The following is a 15,516-nucleotide window of genomic DNA, read 5'->3' as shown; positions in this document are numbered from 1 at the left end:
GGCGTACCACAAAAGATTTGTACTGCTGAGGTATTGGTGGATTTTGGGTCATGGCTTTTCGGATTTACGGTGTTCGTGAATTGGTGAAGCCAGACTGCTGACAAAAGTTTTCTTACTTTCTATGGAACTAGGAGGTATAAACCGCGCGCTGCGCGGTAGAGATAAAAATGTGTATGCCCAATTTAGTATAAATAGTTGTGAAATACTATATTAAGGAAATACATATACAGTCAAGGACATCAATATTATTTGAAAGATGAAGAAATTGGAGTAAAAAAAAATGTAACACAACACCAGAAGAATCAAGAGATTACTGCTAGCGCACTTAGCTAACAATCTACCAGTAATTAAAGTTTACAAAAGAAAAGAACCAATGTCTTGAAGGACATGTTTCATTAAAATTCCAAAAAAAAAAGCTCATGAAAGTGGTTGCCCTCTCCAGCAGGCAACTACGAATCCCATCCAACAACCCTTAAACATAAGCAACAAAAATTGAAGAAGCCATTGATATCCCGAAATCTTTTCCTTCTTTTCTAGGAATATCTCTTCTGGAAATGACCACAGTCCCTGTAGACACATCACGAGGTCCAATCTCAATTCTTAAGGTACTCCCTGCAGAAAAGGTAGGTAAACTTCAAAGCACAATTGTATTACATTCAACTGTAAAATAGTATTTCTTGAGATCCATACACATCACTTCCAAATATGAAATTGTTAACAGCAACAGTAGACGTTTCAAAATTGAAACTTCATACCCTTTCAGAAAACAAAGCCAACAATCACTGAAATAGCTCTAGTTGAGCTGGCATTCAATAGATATCACTTGACTTGTTAATTATTCAAGCCAGTCTTCAAAAAGTTTTGGTTGAACAAATCACAATTGGAACCTAGCCACTCAAGTTGATTTTTTTTTCAAACTAATTTTAAACAATACCTCTAGATGCTCAAGTGAAGTGAAGTAAGGTGACAAGTCTTAAAAGTAACCAAGCTTGGTGAGATATATTACAATTAACCTTCAGGAATCTTAAAGCTCCAAGGAAGTTAGTTTAGATGTAGTCCCGCATGCATTAATATTCCCAGGAAAAAAATCATTTGCAATGTTTGTGGCCATGCATTTGGAATTTTCCTCTCCCTAAATTTCTCTTATTGTCACTCATCCTTTGGTGGGAGAAGTCCAATGGCAAGCTAGATATTGGGCAAGATACAGAACATCTACAGAAGCAGGGCAAACCTTCATCTCCCAAAAGTTATATTTCCATCCAGGTGTTCTCTGATCAGAGTCATCAACCTTGACCTTTATTCCAGCTACTTGCAGAGTTTTCTTTCACTGATGATGTAGCATTAAGAACTATAGTTCTGTCACCTGTTTTCTTCCATATTGGGACAATCACACAAGCCGAAAGCAGTCAATAATAAGAGCTATTCTATCTCAAGAAAGACAATTTTTTATGCACATAGCTAGGAAGCAGAGAGCTGTTACTTTACTGCACTGATGAGTCCAATTTCTTGACCAAAATCAAAACAAAAGTTGCAGAACTAATGTAATGCTAGAAATACAAAACCTGTCGGAGTTTAGGAAACCAAATAAGGATTCAAAAAATCATCTTTGAGAAAATTAATCAGCCCATTGAGTTCAAAACACAGCATCCATCCCGAGCCCCCGTTCACTCTACCTTTTGGGCACACACATTAGCAAATATAATCGGTAAAACAACCAAAAACGTGCAATACGCTCAGAAACAATTAATCAGTCTCTGTCAGAACACTGCATCTATCCCCAGCCCCCATTCACTCTATCTTTCGAGCACAAACATTAGCAAACATAGCCAGTAAATCAACCAAAAACGTGCAATATGCTCAGAAACAATTAATCAGTCTTTGTCAGAAGAAGATTCTCCTTTCCAAGCATGTAATGAATATGAAAAATTAATAAAAAAGAAGCTCTTGTGCAACAAAGATTTGTGAAAAGTTAAAGGCCAACTTAGGCATTTGTAAATCACAGTTAGCACTCAAGACCAGTACGAAGTCACATAAACTACTAACGCTAAAAGCAAAATAAGCAAAGGCTAATGTAAAGCAGATTACAGGCAAACATTAGTATCAGGGAAATAAAATGAACAACCAGTAGAAAACATTTTTGAATACCTGTACAGGTGCCAGCTTAGGTGGAAGCATTAAGCCAGTGCCATCACCATGAATCATGATAGTACCTCCAACAATTTGCATGCTAATAGCCCATGATGTCTGCCACACATGTTGCCTTCGTCCATTTTCATCTATAAACTAAACAAGCAGAAAGACTGTTTAGGGAATTGCATATTTCATATTTCAAATACCACAAATAGAAAAGCCAAAAGTTGATGCAAAACAACTATATATAGTAGAATATTTTGCAAAAGTCTTCAGCAATGAAAAAAGCTCAATAAATTTTAGCATCATCGTCAATTACACCAATTGCACAGCCTGTAGAAAATCACAAAAAAGGTAAAATGGTAAAACAAAAATTTTCTCAATACACAGTACAAAATGATGACAGACACATTTTTAACTTGCATACAAGCAATCCTCTAGAGAAAAGATCGCACAGTTCAGAAAAGCACATATCCAGAACATAACTTGATCAACAACTACACCTTTTTTACAACTTTTAGGGATCTCCTAATTCCTAAAGAACAGCATAAAAATTCAATCTTAACTCATGATTAACTGCAATAACAAGTGGTCGTTGAACTTACCATGTAATCAGTGGTGATAAATGGATCATTGATAGCAAGATGACTCTAGCATCCAAACATCCAGTTCTTCCAAAGCCTGTTAGACAAAGACCCATAATAATAAAATTACAAAAAGAGATCACAGATATCAACTTTGACAAAAAAAAAAAAAAAAAAGCAGAACTCATCGTCACAAAAATACACTGAGACAGAATAGCTAATCAAGAAAAGCCCCTGCGAAAAGAGAAAAAATAGAACTGTGTCCGGTGTAACTACAGGTGGTAGTTCAAGTGGGGGATAACGGAGGTGTAGTTTTTGGCCATTTATTCATTTACTTGTGTCCACCATATAAGAAAGCTCTTGTACGCCCTAAAATTTTAAGTTTTTTAGACACAGTTTCATATACTAAAATTGAGAAAGGTACCAATGAAATTCTTTGAACAACGACTTTATAATAATTAGTCATAAAGAAGGGCAACAATTCATGAAATTCTATGATTCTTGCGGATGTTTATATATGAGATTAAATACTCTAGAAAAGATGGGAAACGGATAGGTTAAATAAAAAGAGGAAAAAAAAGGAAAAGCAAAAGAAGAGGGTAAAGACTAAGAGTAAACAAAGTACGTACCTTTTGGAAAACAAACCCTTGTATAAGAACCCAAATTGCCACCATCGTCTTCTTTTTTAATTTTTTTTCCTTTTCTGTTTTTTATAGACAGAGCTAATTGCTGAAGCATTTCTCCCTCTTCGTTCTCCGGCCACTCCTCTTCCTGCCAGCCGGTGGAGCAGATGATTCCGACAGCCGAAAATAACAAGAGAAAAGATGAGAACCTTCCCATTTACAATAGCAGTCGAGTACTTTTATCGGTATAAATTAATTAACAAGCAGCGGAACTATTGGATTTGGATGAAAATAAGAGATGCCTCCCAAGTAGCAATCACAAGACCTTTGGTCTAAAAAAAAAAAAAAAAAACAAGAACAAGTCAATACCTCAAGCAAGCCGTCCAGCCGAAACCTGACCACTCCCAAAATCAACGCCAAGAAAGAATTGAAGCGGTGGTGGTGGTGGTTGTCGTTAGGGGTTGGGGGAATTGGGGGATTTGAGAAGTGGTGGCCGAGAAGAAGGAAAGGATCAAGTTTTCTATTCGATAGATAGATGAAGATGAAAAACAAAAGAACAAAAAAGAAAATAAAGAAGGAAGGACAGGATTGGAAGCAGAAGCGGCGGAGGTCTAAAGTAGGCAAAAGAAGCAGAGGAAACCCTAATATGTGGAACAACGTTTTATTTTGGTGGCACCACGCGCGAAGAGTTTAACGAGCTCATAAAAGACAGGGAGACCCACGTGCCGCGCACATGGGAGGACGACGAAACTTTTGGCTGAATGCCATTCGCACGTTATCTACTTATGTTGATGAAAAGGAGGAGAAACAAAAGACACGTGACGTGACACAAAATATGTGTGCGACCGACGATTTGAACCCGGGTGGTGGGTACTATGGTCATTCGCAGACGGTCAATCCTTAATGACGTATCATCTCTCCATTTTTTAGCCCGTCTGGGAGGACGGATTTGGTGAGAAAAAATGGCACTAGAGAGAAAGTGAAATCCTTCTGGCATTTGAAAGTTTTAATGGGGAAGAAATGGAAATAAAAGAAGGGATGCCTTCAAACGAGTCAAGTCGAGTTGAGTTTTGGCCTAATCGAGTCGAGTCTTGACTTAATTTTATTGAACTTAAACTCGAACTCGAACTCGAGCTCGAGCTCGAAAAAAATAAAAAATAATTATTTTATTTTTTAAAAAATAAGTAAAATAATATTTTTTTAAACAAATAATAAAATATTAAGGATATATATGTAATTTTACTATTAAAATAAAAAAATAAAAAATATATATACTTAAAATAAACAAATAAAAATATATATATACTTAAAATAAAAATATAATAAAATTAAAAAATATATATATATATATATACTCGAGTTCGTGAGCCGACTAGCGAGCTAACGAGTTTAATATTTTGAGTTCAATATTGATTGAGCTCAACTCGAGCTTGACTCAAGCTACTCGCGAGCGGGTTGATTCGTTTGCAGCACTAGATGCGACACCCCTTTCAAGCGAGGAAAACCCGTCAGCCCAAAATTGGGCAGAAAACGCGAGAAAGGAAAGCATGTAAAGTGAAAATTTTAATATAACAATTTTGCCCTTATAATGACTATAATACAACGTTTTCTTTATGTTATGTGAATTCCAAGCTTTAAGGGCATTTGTGTTAAATAGAATCTTTTGCTTTTACTTCTCTTTACCCCCAAATAAAAGAAAATTGCTTAATGCCAAAACTCCCAAACAACATGAAGAGATATTACACTCTATTTTTCTCCTTTTTTTTTTTCTTTTCTAACTTAAACTTTCTCTTCTTTTATTTTCTCTCCCAAACTAACTAAAATATTAATAGTAACACTCTGTTCCCCTAAACCATATAAGAAGAGTTACACTCTTTTTTTTTATTCATTTATCCTAGGGAGTAGTTACACTTGATCACCTTTAACCTTAAAAATATGCATTTAACCCCCTCCTCAAAGATTAGCCAAGCTTGAAAATTTTAACTCCATTAAAGAAAGTGAGAGTGTTGTCATAGTATGGCTCATATGTTGTTGACATTATTTATAATTTACTGCCATTGTTCTTTTTTTCCTCAAAAAATGAATTATTTGATTTGATCTCAATTTTCATTCTCCAAGTTTAAAAATAAGGCATATTAACTATTTTCAACAAATTATATCAAGAATTTAATATTTAACTAAATTGATAAAAAAATGACAATAATATTAGTATAGAAGTTTACATAAACCAAAAAAAAATTTCAAAAAAAAAGTTTATTATTACTTTTTTTGTTCAAAATTTTTTTAACTGTATTTGCTTTTAGCATTTTGCTATTTATCCCTTTTGTCTAATATAAAGACTAGTAATTTGAACAAATCACATATAAAGGTGAACATTAACCCAACAAGAAGAATTTTAAGGATATAACCTAAATGTAAATATTTTTTGAGCTTTTTTCAATTTAATATTTTTGTATAGTTGATACCTTAGAGAAAATATATATCTTTTAGCAATGAAAGGAAACAAATAGTAATTTATAGGTAATCTCATACATAAAAGGGCAATAATATTATTGCACTCTTTTTTTTTTTTTTATATTTCTAACTTTGACTAGTCTTTATGGGGGTAAAGTGTGTATGTGTGTAATGTTGGGGATGGTAACGTGTGATGACTCTATAACATTTAGATTGAAGGTGGTGAAATGTGACTATCCCTAAAAGGCAAAATGATATTAACCCTTTCTTTTATCATTATATGTGTCATTATTATTACTGCTGGGCGGGTGGTTGGCCAGGTTCGGGTTTTCTTGTATCCTTTGGCTAGTAATAGTCTTATAACATATTTGCGCATGCTAAAATAACCTTGTTCAAATAACCTATTTTGCTGTACTTTGACGAGTTACTAAAGTGTCTTTGCGTTTCAAGGTACACAATAGAGAGGAAGCTGCCTCTCTCGTTGCGTAAGCTGAAAGAGGGAAAAGTATTACGCAACACAGCACACTCTTAAATTGCATTATCGACCTCTTCAGAGAGGTACTGCGACGATTTATTCAAAGTTATCAAGTGCAGGACTTGAAAGATACTATAATCATATATTTGATGATTTTGCTTTTCATTCAAAGTCGTGGAGTTACGCAACAGCATACGACGACTTTGATGAATTGATTTATGAAAATGGACACTGAAGTCGTGAAAACGTGGGGGCTGCTCCGCTTTCTTTTTCTCAATCGAACCTGTGTGTTGCATCGACTACCCTTTCACCGTCTGGACGCCAGTCATTGGGCAAGTGAACTTCTCTACAACTCCCTTATTTTATTCAGTCATCTTCGTACAAATAATTTACTACTACTATATAACAAAATTTGACTGAGAAACGGCACCACAAAGTCTAAGCAAAATCATCAGCAATACTTTTCATAGACAAAGCAAGTAGCAATTTTGTATATAAAACAACTTCTCTATTCTATCACCATTCACATCAGTCGTGACTTCTGACTTCCTAACATAGGAATTTCGTGATCATCAATTACACAAATACCTTATTACAAAGAGCACGAAACAGCGGCGAGACTTCCTGCAATTTGACTGTGTCTTATAAAAGAAGAAAATGGACGCTGGGCAAATTTTTCTTGCAACAAATTGCCAAGGATCTGTTTGCAACAAAATGGGCTTGGGGATGTTCTCTCCTCGTAGTAAAGAAAACATATGAAAATACATATTTTTTTGACAACTGTACGTTTCGGGGCAAACGAACATCAGGTCTAATTGAAGTGGACTCTGCCATCCAAACCAGCGGGGCACGTGGATCACTGGGCTATAATCCACTATACAAGCCCAAGAACACTTGTGGTTGTTACAAAATTTGGGCCCGGCCACTAAGAACAATTCTCAGGCTTGGCTCCAGCCTCCAAAGCCCAAAACTTGTCCTGGGCAGAAGAAGCCGGAAAATTCCCTTCCCCGCTTAAACTCGTGCGTACCCAGACACAACTAAGAGCGGTGCCTATCGGGACACGTATGACTGATCTAGCATCTGACCAGCTCCCCGCCAACCGGTGATGCCGACGGAGTAAAATACAAAGGTGATTCACAAGGCGTTGAAATGGGCGTCATCACCCCACTTTGATCACCAGCATTGTTGATACGGTCACCTCCTATTGCCAGTGCCACTACTGCCTCCGCCTCCTCGCCGATGGACCCATCATCGGGCGCATTAAAACACTCCTCTAAACTCACCCGCTTAGTGGTAGTATTAGGCTTCGTGGTGGCTGACGAGCACACTGCAGGCTTTTCAGGCTCCGCATCGTTCTCGCTGTCCTCTTCTTTAATGGTAAAGAGAACCCTCGAGGGTCCGTACATGTTCTGGAGTTTGAAAATGTCGATCACCTCCATGTCATCCTCCTCCTGGGCGGTTGAGTTCAGACTCGGTGGAGTCGAGGTGGGTTCGACTCGCGAGCTGCTGAGACAGAGGAAGCAGAGGAGCTCTTTGGAAGAGGAAGACAATGAGGAGGCAAAGTTAGTGGACGAGTCGGAGAATGTGTGGGAGTTGGTGGGGGCTGTGGTAGTAGCTGCCTGGGGTGGCGTTTGAGGTTGGAAGACGCGGCGGCGCCATAGAAAGTAAAAGAGCTGGGCAAAGAGAGCCACTAATGAGAGGACGAAGATTATGGTGAGGGCAGCGCCATGCTTGCTTAGACCACTCATGATTGTCGATTCGGAGTTCTAACGTTGTTTGAGTTGTTCAGTTTTTGTCTGTGGAAGGAGTCATAGACTCATATGCAGTGAAGCAGAGCAGGGACTTCTTCTTGTTTTTTTTTTTTTTTTTTTTTTTTTGTTTGAGATTTTTTTGGTGGTGGTGAAGAAGGGGGAAGAAGTTACCGGTTTTAGAAGGGAAGTGAGCCAGAGAAAAGAGGAGCATTAGGCACTGGAGTTGGTGGGAGTGAGGAAACTGGGAGTAACAGGTTGCCGGTAGTGAGTAACGGATTAAATTCTCGGAATTTGTGCAAGGGCAAGATCCACGGAAGCTAGAGTGGACGTGCATAAAATGAAATGAAGGGACAAAGGAGTGCCGGTGATGCGTGCACGGGCTCCGGGAGAGAACTTCAAATTTCAAGGGCGGACGAAACAAAAACGGGAGTAGGAGAACCATAAAGGATCCGCCCTTTCTCGGATTCACTGCTAAATGCATCACTACGCCCCCACTTTTTAGTTCTTATTTTGTACTCCATTGACTTCTTTTACTTGAGCTTCTGTGATTTTATCGGCGGATCAGCTTCTTGTTCATTTGCGCGCAGTTGCCAATTGAAATACACTGCTACTTGTACGCCAAACTCATGCAATACCTCATCCAGCAAGGAGACCAGAAATAAAGTGCAAATTTTTGTACAACGTCATCAAATATTCGTCAATTCTGGATGCATTATAGTTTTTTTTTTCTCAGCGCAATTATTATTGTTTTCTCTTTGCCAATTAGATGATAGCAATCCCAAAAATGAAATCCCCAGCTTTATTAACGAATATTAGCATCTAGGCGACCAACTTACGGATCACAGACATAAAATTGCCGAATTAAAAACCAAACGTGGTTTGAGCTGTCCCCGGAGGAGGGGGAGGGGGAAAAAAATTAAAAAACCTTATCCTTAACGGTGGAATGGGTATAGTGACGCAAAAATTCTTATACTATATAAGAATGAGTTCTAGTTAAAGAGAAGTTTAAATTTCAACTACATGAATAGAAATTTTTAAAAAACGTGGAATGTTGTATAGTTTTTTAAAAACTTTTGATACAGCTGCATGTATTTAAATATAATTATCAAAATTCCCTCCTTTTGATACATTTAATTTTTTGATTTATAGAAACAGCTGAATATTTCCGAAATATGAAATTATTTTGCAATCATTTTTACATCAAATACAACTCATATAAGTTTATATGTTGGTATAATTATTAAAATAGTGTTATAGACATATTTAATTAAAGTGTAACTTTTATAGTGCAATTAATACAAAATCATATTAACACGATGTGCAATTAACACGTTAACATGCTGCTATAACTAACCATTAGAGGGTATTCCTTTGTTTGAAACAACTTCCGTCTCTTGAACGATTTTTAACTGACATCTATAGAAATAGTTTAATAATTGTAAAATTGTAAAAGCATTGATAAAATAAAACGTAAAAGCATATGTTATAATTAGAATATACTATTAATAATTTTATCATATTTAATGACTATTTCTTTTCAGAATATATTATTATATGACCAATGAAAAATCCTCTTTAATTACAAGCACCAAACACCCACGCATGATGCGCCGGCATTTTCCCCCTAGTAAGGTACATAACAATTAGAGGACAAAACGCAATTAGTTGTTGGTTTGGCACAAGCCTCCCGTTTCATAAATAAATTCATGTTCTATCACTCGTAATTTTAAAAACAGATGCAGAAAAAGGCATACAGATCACCTACTACTCTTCATCTCAACTGTTTTGCAGGTTGTAGTATTGATCAAATACTACCAAAATGTATTGGTACAGAATCCGTGCAGTGACTGGGTCTAAGCGTCGGAAATTACCTATAACTAACCAACAATTAATGACAAAGTATACCTTTTATAATCATCCTACTAACCAGCCAAACTGATGCTCCACAGCAAAATACAGCTTCTGTTACCGTCAACCAGGAAAAGTATGGAACCAAAGCAATGCTACTGTTGCAGAAAACAGTCATTGCAAGAATATCTTTCTAAATACTACTGTCAGTCTCCGATCATCTTCCTCTTCTTGGACGTGTTCATGTAAGGTCTCAAAACCCATTCAGTTTGAGCTTCATCTTGATCCATTGTTCCTAACTTGATCTGCAAGAGAAAGAACCCCAAATACTAATGATGACCACATGAGAGAGAGAGAGAGAGAGAGAGAGAGAGAAGGCTGTACAAAAGTTGTGTCCAATTAACTCGCAATGAGCTATCACAAAAACTCAAAACCACCACACAAACTTCCCTTCTAAAAACAAAAAGCTATAAATTGTTGGATTCACGACTTCTACTAAACTTCAAGTCTCCAAATAGCCACCGTAATAAGCATATTTACTGTTCCTATTAAACTGGAGTTTTACCTGGTAAAGTCTCAATTCAAAGCGGGGGCCAATCTCTTTCAGTTCAATGGACTTGGGACCTCCACGTTTCTCATATAAATGATGCCTGCATATTGAGTACAAAATCCGTAGAAAGAAAAAGAAAGAGCCACACTAAAGCATTATTTAACCCAGTGAAAAACCAAATTTATCCCACCAATTAAAAAATAAAAATTTGAAAGAATATGTCATATTTTAAGTCCTAACTCCAAAACTCTCCAATCTCATATATCTACCTGTCCAATCCTGACAGAAGAATATTGAATGTATCACATTTCCTACATCTGATAATAAGGCAAAGACCTAACTCTCCCCCTCAAAATTATCCGATGTTCTCCAAAGGGGTGCATACACATTGTCCTATTTTTCTGCTCTCTTCCTGGCTCTCTCTGCTTTTGCTTGCACTGAAGAACGAAAACTAAACCCAAAACCAGAATAAAATGCCATATTGCAAGGAAAAATGCATTAGGCAAGCCTTGTACTGTGTCTTAAACCATATCCCAGAGAGCTTTTCAACTCAAGGTTCAATATAGAAAAAATATACCCTACGCAGGTGCAAAAAAGTACTCACAATCTATCAATTTTGCAATGCGGCACATTTATCAAAACTATATCTCCTGTCTAACACCTTAAAAGAAAGAGCAATGCTGAATCATCAATATTTTCTCCCATCAATTAATGAGATCCAACAAAGATGGGAAGCAATAGTATGAATATTACAAGATTGATGTATACTTAACGTGCAGCATGAAAAGACTCATCAAAGCTTAAAAATGCCACCAACAACTATCAAAACTGTCACTTAGAAGCTAAATAATAAACAACCTTTTCACCTAAAAACTCCTTTAGCAATTAACAAAACAGAATCACCACGTCCATCAGGAAAGGTGCATGAGAAACACACCTGAATGAGATGTAGTCTGATTGATTAGCAAAAGTGATAATTCGTTTTGTATCAGGCTTGGGTACTGGAAGTAGATGCTTTAAAATATTTGCTGTTCTTTCACCGAGCTACAAGCAACAAAAAGATCAAACCAACTTTTTAGAAGAATGCACAAATTACATGAGGACACAGAGGACAAGTGCACAAATTCAGCTTTATAGGGAAGGAGAGGTAATACTTAAACCATCGCATTCTTATAAACATATCCAGTTTTGCACAAGCACAGGAAAATCCTCTCTTAAATGTTCCAAGGATCATACAAACCATTTAAAACCCCAAAAAGACACATAGAAATCAGTATTTAAATGGAATTCTGTATCTTCGAATAGCTGTCATCAAAGGTTCCACAATTTAAGGAAAAGGTCATCATACCATTTCTAACCAGCAATATAATCTACATTGTCAATGAAAACTTCCATAAGAATTTCATCAACATGAACAGAAAGTAGAAAGCACGTCAAAGACTCAGCATTTTTCTCAAGAAAAGAAGACAGAAAAGTAAAAACAAATCATTCATATGATCCAAAAACCTATTACATCACGGAAACTCGATGCTCTGACAAAATGTAATATAAGAACACCCCACTCAATTCTTATACCTTTTACAAACAGTTGGATCTCTTGGGCAACATAAAATGCTATACAGATTCAACACATCACCTTAGTTGAGAAGTTGTCGAGAATCAAATGTGGATAGGCCTCAGGCATGGTTCCAATAGCTTTTTTGTCCTTGATATCATGTCTTGCGACCTACACAAGCATGTAATGATTCTCAATTTCTGAACTAGCACCCCAAAGAAGGATCTGAATATACACAAGGAAGATCCAAACACTTACCACATTGAGCAACCCAAAGTAAGCAGTTGGACCAAAAGGTAGATGGCTTATAACAAGACCATCAGGAACGCCACGATGCTCATGAACCAATATGACATCTGTGAAATCATGAGCTCGGCAGGTTTCAATTATTTCAGATATCACCTAGAAAGATAAAAGTATGTTGATGAATAATCCAAATAACAGACAGGTTAACTATAAAACAAATGAAAACTCAAAAAAGGCACATTTGTTCAATTGGCTTTCAGAATTACTTGCCCCCAAATATTTGATGTTCATGGCAATTGAACATTCATGTAATATCAATAGTTAACCATCACATCACAATTAACTTAAGCAGTACTAAGCCAGCAAAACACTCTTCTTAATATCTTCTTGATAAATGCTAACCATCTCCATCATGTAATTCCTACTGGAAGGTTACATCAGCTACTTGAAATCCACCATAACTTGCTGCATCCCATAGTGTAACGACCACTTCACTAAGACTCAGCACCTTTCTATGACTCAAATCCTTAGATAATTAAAATATTTAGCTCCCATGAAGAACCTCTATATTATCAGTTTCTGCCACAGCAGCCATCAAATAGACTCCGTACCATTCTATGACTCGAATCCTTAGATAATTAAAATATTTTGCACCCATGAAGAACCTCCATATTATCAGTTTCTGCCACAGCAGCCATCAAATAGACTCAGTACCTTTCTATGACTCGAATCCTTAATTAAAATATTTTGCACCCATGAAGAACCTCCATATTATCAGTTTCTGCCACAGCAGCCATCATATAACTACAACAATATCCCAAACATTATTACCCTCAGTACTCATCGTCTTCACTTTTTCCTGGTAAACAATGATTCTTGCTATTACAGAACTAACAAAAGTATGCTTCTTAAACTATCTCTTAGGGACATAATGCAGAAAATGTCATGCAACAGAAATATATCTCATTATCCTCATGTTCTTCTACATTCAACAACACCCAAAATCCATCATCAGAGATCCTTAACCAGATTACCCCCACGGAAGCAATAGAGAAAAGTTTAATGGGGTGAGCAAAACAAAAGAAAAAAAGGGAAAGTTATTAAAAAAAAAAATTTAACTACAAACGAACCTGGCCACCGCGATTCATTCTTTGTGTATTAGGAAAGACAAATTTTAGTTCCTGGATGGAAAACAGTTGTTTCAGGTACAAAATTCCGGAAAGCAGTTTACAGATGTACGACAAAATAGAGGATAAGACCAACCTTTACAAATTGTGTAAGAGGAGCACTTGGATCACGTGATGTTGTTAGTAAAATCTTTGGATCTCGTTCCGTGGCATTAGCATATTCGTCATCAATAGTTGATCGGGGTACTATGAACAAGCATCAAGAAGGCACCAACGACCAGTCAATTTTTTGCATAATTGCCAAATCATACCTTTAGATAAAGGACAAAAGGAATGCAACATAAAAAGCATTACACAATGTACCATATTTATATGGTGACTTCACCTAACATCCCCCAACATCTCTGTCATTTCTTCCACCAATGGTTCACTAGCTTAGAGGCAAGGATACACTACATTGCCATCAACTAGCTGCCTTATGTGACTATCATATCCAATCTGCCTTCAGTTCAAGACTCGACATGCACAACAGAACACTAGACACACAATTTGGATCGCACAAGCATCAGTATCAGTAAATATCAGTCATCACCTAAGCAAACCCTCATTTTTTGTGAGACATAAAACTGCTGCAGTACTAGCTGGTACACTAGTTTCTGTACTGCGTGCTGGGGGAAAAAATCACACACACACACACACACACACACAGAGCTCAGAATTCCCTCTCTGTGCTCTTAGGTATGTTTCAACAGACAAAGAGCACCCCTTGACAGAGACTCATTCACAAGAGTTACCACCCCAAGAAACTCTTTAATTAACCTCAATGCATCCATCAAATGTCATAAAAACCATCTATCAAAACACTCTCAAAATTAGTTCACTCAGAATGACTGAATTAGAGTTCAGTACTGTCTTCTTCACTGGTTTCATTTCTCTATAACTAGTCTCCTAGAGGGAAAAGAAATGGCTCCAAGCTAAAGACGGAAACCAGTAAACTTATGGTCTCCAACATATTTTATTACGACAAAGATTTGACAAATGAATATGCTAAGAAAAGCGTAACAGCTAAAAAAAACGCTAAAAACCATATCAACATTGATTTCTAAGCATCAATCAGACAGACAGAGAGAGGCATGCAGAATACCAGCCGTGTATTCATCTTCGAGGTCGATTTCTTGGCGAAGAGCTGCCTCTTCGTTTCTGAGCTCGGTAGGAATTGGTTTTCCCTCTGCCACAATCACGATGAATTCATCAACCAAAGAAAAAAGAAAAACAACTCGTGTGTATAATCATAACTAATGAGACATGAGAACCAAAAATTACCTTCTAGAGCTTGTTTAATTTTACGCTTCTTCTCGTAAAGCAAACGCTCTCTACCCTCCAAATTCTTCCTGTACAGATACTCTCTCCTCAATCTCACGTTTCTTCTCAACATTTTCAATTTCTGACAAATTTCTCCCGAATCAAAACCCTAGCACTGCACTGCACTGCACTGCACTGTGGAGGTTGTGCAGGGCCGACGGCTTTAAGGGTTTTGGCGCGAGTAAGTAAAACGACATCGTCAAGCTTATTGAGATGAGATCGCTTGGTAGTTTAATTTGGGCTAGTGGGCAGAGCTTGTCTAGCCCAAATCGAGTGACAGGCGGAAGCTTGTTTGTGTACTTGGGCCAGTGAAAGATTCTAAAGGTTGGAGTCCAGCGTACATGTAGAGCCCAAACACTTCTTAATCTTTGACCTTAATCATTTCGCTTTCTGCTCATCGGTTCGTTTTGCACGTGAATTTTAATTCACAATTATTATTTTCTCTTGTGTTTATATAATTTTTCCTATTTAATCTTGCCTACCCTTTCTTGTATTTATTTACTTTTTTAATTAATTTTATATTTTAAAAAATATAGCACCTGAAATATATATCAACGAGTGCCCTAAACCGTACATATAAGGTATTATCTTGTTTTATTATTTCCTCTTTTAACTTCTTTCTTATAAATCATTGTGCTTCAACTGATTTAACTCTTTAATGATGGATGTGTCTGAGGTGGGTGCAAGGTTCAATTTTTGTGATTCGGGGGGTGCAAGCAACTAAATTATAACTACTTTAACGCATGACTAAATAATATTTAATGGGAACAAAGGAATTTTTAAAAAATTTTGAGTGGGACGCATAGCTCTG

The 15,516-nt window shown here is 36.8% G+C and overlaps 2 protein-coding genes and 1 long non-coding RNA gene across 4 annotated transcripts; all 3 read right to left on the bottom strand.

Moving 5' to 3' along the window:
• Positions 1-225: 225 nt before the first annotated feature.
• On the bottom strand, positions 226-4,089 carry LOC113692527 (uncharacterized). 2 transcript variants are annotated; one of them, XR_003448969.2, is made up of 6 exons: positions 3,707-4,089; positions 3,344-3,485; positions 2,736-2,811; positions 2,146-2,283; positions 1,232-1,370; positions 226-612 (listed from the first exon to the last, which is right to left on the bottom strand). It is a non-coding gene; the product is annotated as an uncharacterized lncRNA (long non-coding RNA). The 2 variants fall into 2 exon arrangements; XR_011815756.1 differs by having other exon boundaries at positions 1,232-1,363; positions 3,707-4,087.
• Positions 4,090-7,339: 3,250 nt separating this feature from the next.
• On the bottom strand, positions 7,340-8,014 carry LOC140008187 (uncharacterized). Its single transcript, XM_072051747.1, has one exon. The coding sequence runs from the start codon at positions 8,012-8,014 to the stop codon at positions 7,340-7,342; it is 675 nt and encodes a 224-aa protein (XP_071907848.1).
• A 1,773-nt stretch (positions 8,015-9,787) lies between these two features.
• On the bottom strand, positions 9,788-14,860 carry LOC113691341 (uncharacterized). Its single transcript, XM_027209442.2, has 9 exons — positions 14,667-14,860; positions 14,488-14,571; positions 13,480-13,589; positions 13,347-13,397; positions 12,229-12,372; positions 12,052-12,141; positions 11,353-11,459; positions 10,431-10,515; positions 9,788-10,170 (listed from the first exon to the last, which is right to left on the bottom strand). Exons 1-9 carry the CDS (start codon positions 14,776-14,778, stop codon positions 10,072-10,074), a joined length of 882 nt encoding a protein of 293 aa, XP_027065243.1. The 5' UTR covers positions 14,779-14,860; the 3' UTR covers positions 9,788-10,071.
• Between the last annotated feature and the right edge of the window lie 656 nt (positions 14,861-15,516).

The sequence above is a fragment of the Coffea arabica genome, chromosome 6c (assembly GCF_036785885.1).
Source record: "Coffea arabica cultivar ET-39 chromosome 6c, Coffea Arabica ET-39 HiFi, whole genome shotgun sequence".
Classification (NCBI taxonomy): Eukaryota; Viridiplantae; Streptophyta; class Magnoliopsida; order Gentianales; family Rubiaceae; genus Coffea; species Coffea arabica.
The sequence above is the reverse complement of the archived record's forward strand: the minus strand, read 5'-3'. Positions and strand labels throughout refer to the sequence as shown.